The 3,300-nt window shown below is 35.7% G+C and overlaps 1 protein-coding gene across 1 annotated transcript in view; it reads right to left on the bottom strand.

Moving 5' to 3' along the window:
* The window catches only part of rasa2 (RAS p21 protein activator 2), a 47,499-nt gene that overhangs the window by 28,039 nt on the left and 16,160 nt on the right, over positions 1–3,300 (bottom strand). The window contains exons 5-6 of the mRNA XM_014018159.1: positions 2,620–2,696; positions 237–320 (exon numbers count right to left, since the gene is read on the bottom strand). Coding sequence (XP_013873613.1) covers positions 237–320; positions 2,620–2,696 — 161 coding nt within the window. The remainder of the gene's footprint in view (positions 1–236; positions 321–2,619; positions 2,697–3,300) is intronic.

Raw genomic sequence — 3,300 nt, 5'->3', positions numbered from 1 at the left:
TGTGTGTGTGTGTGTGTGTGTGTGTGTGTGTGTGTGTGTGTGTGTGTGTGTGTGTTATATTTATCTTAGTTTGGTACTGAGAGAGTAGGTGACAGCTACGTCACAGTGGGAAATATTTGGTTTGTTACCAGTCAAAAATAAACAAATAAGTTACCAAAATTATGCAAATTCTAAATGCATGCTATCAGGAGAGGCTTTCTCTCTTTTTTATGTCTGAGTGTGGCATTAAGAGTTACCTGGCAGGTCCAACAAGAGAAACTGTGGCATAGGGGTCACAGTTCTGGCCACTGATCAAAGGCAAGTCCTTACACTCGATTATTCTACAGGAGTTCAGGAAAAAAATAAAGAAATAAATATAATTACTGTGAGGAAAACAAGAAAGCCACATATTGAAGGAAGCGTGATAAAAAAGTTTTTGTTATTCAGTTGTATGTTTGACGTGTTTTACAGTAACGCAGACTTTGAGGGAGAGGACCTTCAGCACTGTGTCACAAGAGCATAAAAAGCTAAATAGTTATTTGTTGGTTCAACAGATGSTCTTTGAAAAGTACCATAACCATCAACAATCCCACACTACCACACCTAAAAARGAGAAGCTTTTTAAAAAACAGGAATGGTGCAAACTTGTTTTGTTAAGCAAATTTAGAAACAAATGTTTCCGTACACCCTAATCTTGGACCAGATCATTACGTAAAAACAAGAACTGTATTAACAGGTTATTGTCACTAAACAAACCACAACAGGACAAGTAATCTCCCACATCTTAACGCAGCCTTCAACGTAATAGGTTAATTTATWTTTCAGCTGAGCAAAAATTGGTCTCAACTTGTAAAAGTACTACCACTCTGATGAGGCTTGTTTGTTATCATTAACCRAATCTGTACTAGTTAATATGAGTCTAAAGTGTGTATGAATATGAAAAAGCCCCAGAGTGCCCGTGTCTGTTAYAGTCATCGATTACAAGCAGTGCTTTGCCCTCATGTTTCACTGCTGTCACATGGGAACCACTGCGTTGTTTTTTTTCTTCCAGGAGTGTTTCAGGTGACAACAAACAGACACTGTAGGCACCTTAAACAGGATGTGGCTGCTAAGCAGGAGCCACCAGAGAATAAGAATGAATTCAGCCCTTTGCTAAGTGAGGCCAGAGGGACATGCCAAGCAGCCAAATGTCAGGATGTTTGTCTGTAATCTTCCAGGGTGTCATGACGATACTCCCCTAAAGACTTTTTTTTTACACTTGTGTGCTAACCCCTCTCGTAACTGATCAAAGCGCAGCAGAACAGGAGGACTGAAGGTGAGCACGTGAAAAGCCGGACACCTTGGATTTGACTCCTGCAGTGGGGAGGGCGAAAAAAAAAAGGAGCATGTGACGCATGCATCAGCGCTGTGAACCATGTCCGTTTAAGCAAACAATCTGAGTGACACAGTGAATGACAGCAGAAGAAAACCACAGTGGTTGCAGTGTGAGAAGCGCACACTTCCTGCTCAGATGCCATCACTTCCTCCTCATTACAGGGCTCTGTAAGTATGAATGGGGGGAAGGTGCAAAATAGYGTACGTACACAAGCCTGATATTTGTGACATCTGCACATACAGTATATGATTTTACAACTTAACCCTCCATCTCTTTTAACAAGGCTAATGCTTGCAATAACTACCTGAAGTGAAATAAATACCTTGGAAGTAACGGTAACAGATAAAAAAAGCTATGACAAACCAAATGGAAAAAATAGGAAGCTACAGAGAACTAAAATTGGAAGGTGATATACTTTATATTACCTTTTATATGATTACCATTTTGCTCATAAACCTCTGACCTCATGAAACAGATGATTCCAATTTGCATACTGCAACGACAGAGCACATGATGTAGCTTTCTCACTGAATTTGACTAGTTGAGGTCAGATCTGTTCCGAAGAGAAAGTCTTTGTAGTTTTAGTTTAGATTTTCTATTAAACTGTTTCACAGGTGAAAAAGACTAAAAATAATTCAGATGTTTTATAAACATTCAAGTAAAACCTAAAAGGGCAAATTCAAAGATGTGTTTAATGTCTAATAATGTCTGGCTGATCCTCTGCTTTATTTTAAAACTATGGTGGAAAAATAAATTTACATACACATATATTCAAGTCAAATAAAGTGTTTAAAAATGTATCTGGTAGTCACCTGACTAAAAATTAGGTTTAAATAGCCTCACGAGAACAAAAACACATCAAAGTTACATGAAAGTTTTTTAGTAATGTCTGGCTTTTTCCTCCTTTGAAGGTATTATTTGAATTTCAAAGTGTCAGACTGCTGCTTAGAGGAGCACCTGTGGCTTCAAGAATTAGAGACTTTGAATCAAGTGCTTTTATCTTTTATTTCAGTTTGATTAAAAATCTGTTTTTCTTCTCTGTATTTATTAAAGGTAATTTGGAAAGAAAGTTTTCATGTCATTTTATTTCACCTGATAGTTTTAATTAAAAAAAAATCTTCCGCAGTTATGATTCGACTCTCAGCCAAATAATCAATTACATTTTTTAATTCTACTATTATTTTAAGTTTTGTGTAGTGCCAAAATTAGAAAACAAAACATATCAACCAAGACTGTATTTGTAAAAAGGGAAACTTACACCTTACCGAACTAATAACTGTTGACCTGTTGAGCCGTTCTCTGTGATCACCTCATTCAGTCGCATCTCCAGGTGAACTTTACCCTGTTGACAAGGAAGAATGACATCAAGCTTAGAAAAATAAATAAATAAATAAATAAATTAGGGCTGTGAAATTAATTGAGTTAACTCGGATTAACGTTAGTGCTGCATGGGCATAGATTAAAAATTTTAATCGCGATTAAAATTTACAATCACTTTACCATGGCTGAATATGTAGATTTGTATATTGCAATGCACTCAGTGCAGCCAGGTCATGTTTGTAAATGAGAAGTGGTTCTTAAACAGTTTACCTGGACAAATAAAGGTTAAATAAATAATATTAAAAAAACTCCATGTGCAACATATTATGTACAGTTTTTTTTTCTTTTTGTCTTCTTATGGCTTATTTTATTTTATTTATTTATGTTTTGCTGTCAATTGTGACATAGTTTCTATCTTTCATTCCTCGTGTAGTACTATAGTAGTAGTATGTAGTAGTAATAACTCAAGTAATTTATTTTACCAATATGCAATAAAGTTTTATATTAAGTTTAAGATTAATCATGATTAATTCACAGCTACCTTGGAATAGATAAAAATTTTAATCATTTGACAGCCCTATATATATATACACTCACCGGCCACTTTATTAGGTACACCACGCTAG

Source organism: Austrofundulus limnaeus, unplaced genomic scaffold, assembly GCF_001266775.1.
Source record: "Austrofundulus limnaeus strain Quisiro unplaced genomic scaffold, Austrofundulus_limnaeus-1.0 Scaffold184, whole genome shotgun sequence".
NCBI classification, from domain to species: domain Eukaryota; kingdom Metazoa; phylum Chordata; class Actinopteri; order Cyprinodontiformes; family Rivulidae; genus Austrofundulus; species Austrofundulus limnaeus.
The sequence above is the reverse complement of the archived record's forward strand: the minus strand, read 5'-3'. Positions and strand labels throughout refer to the sequence as shown.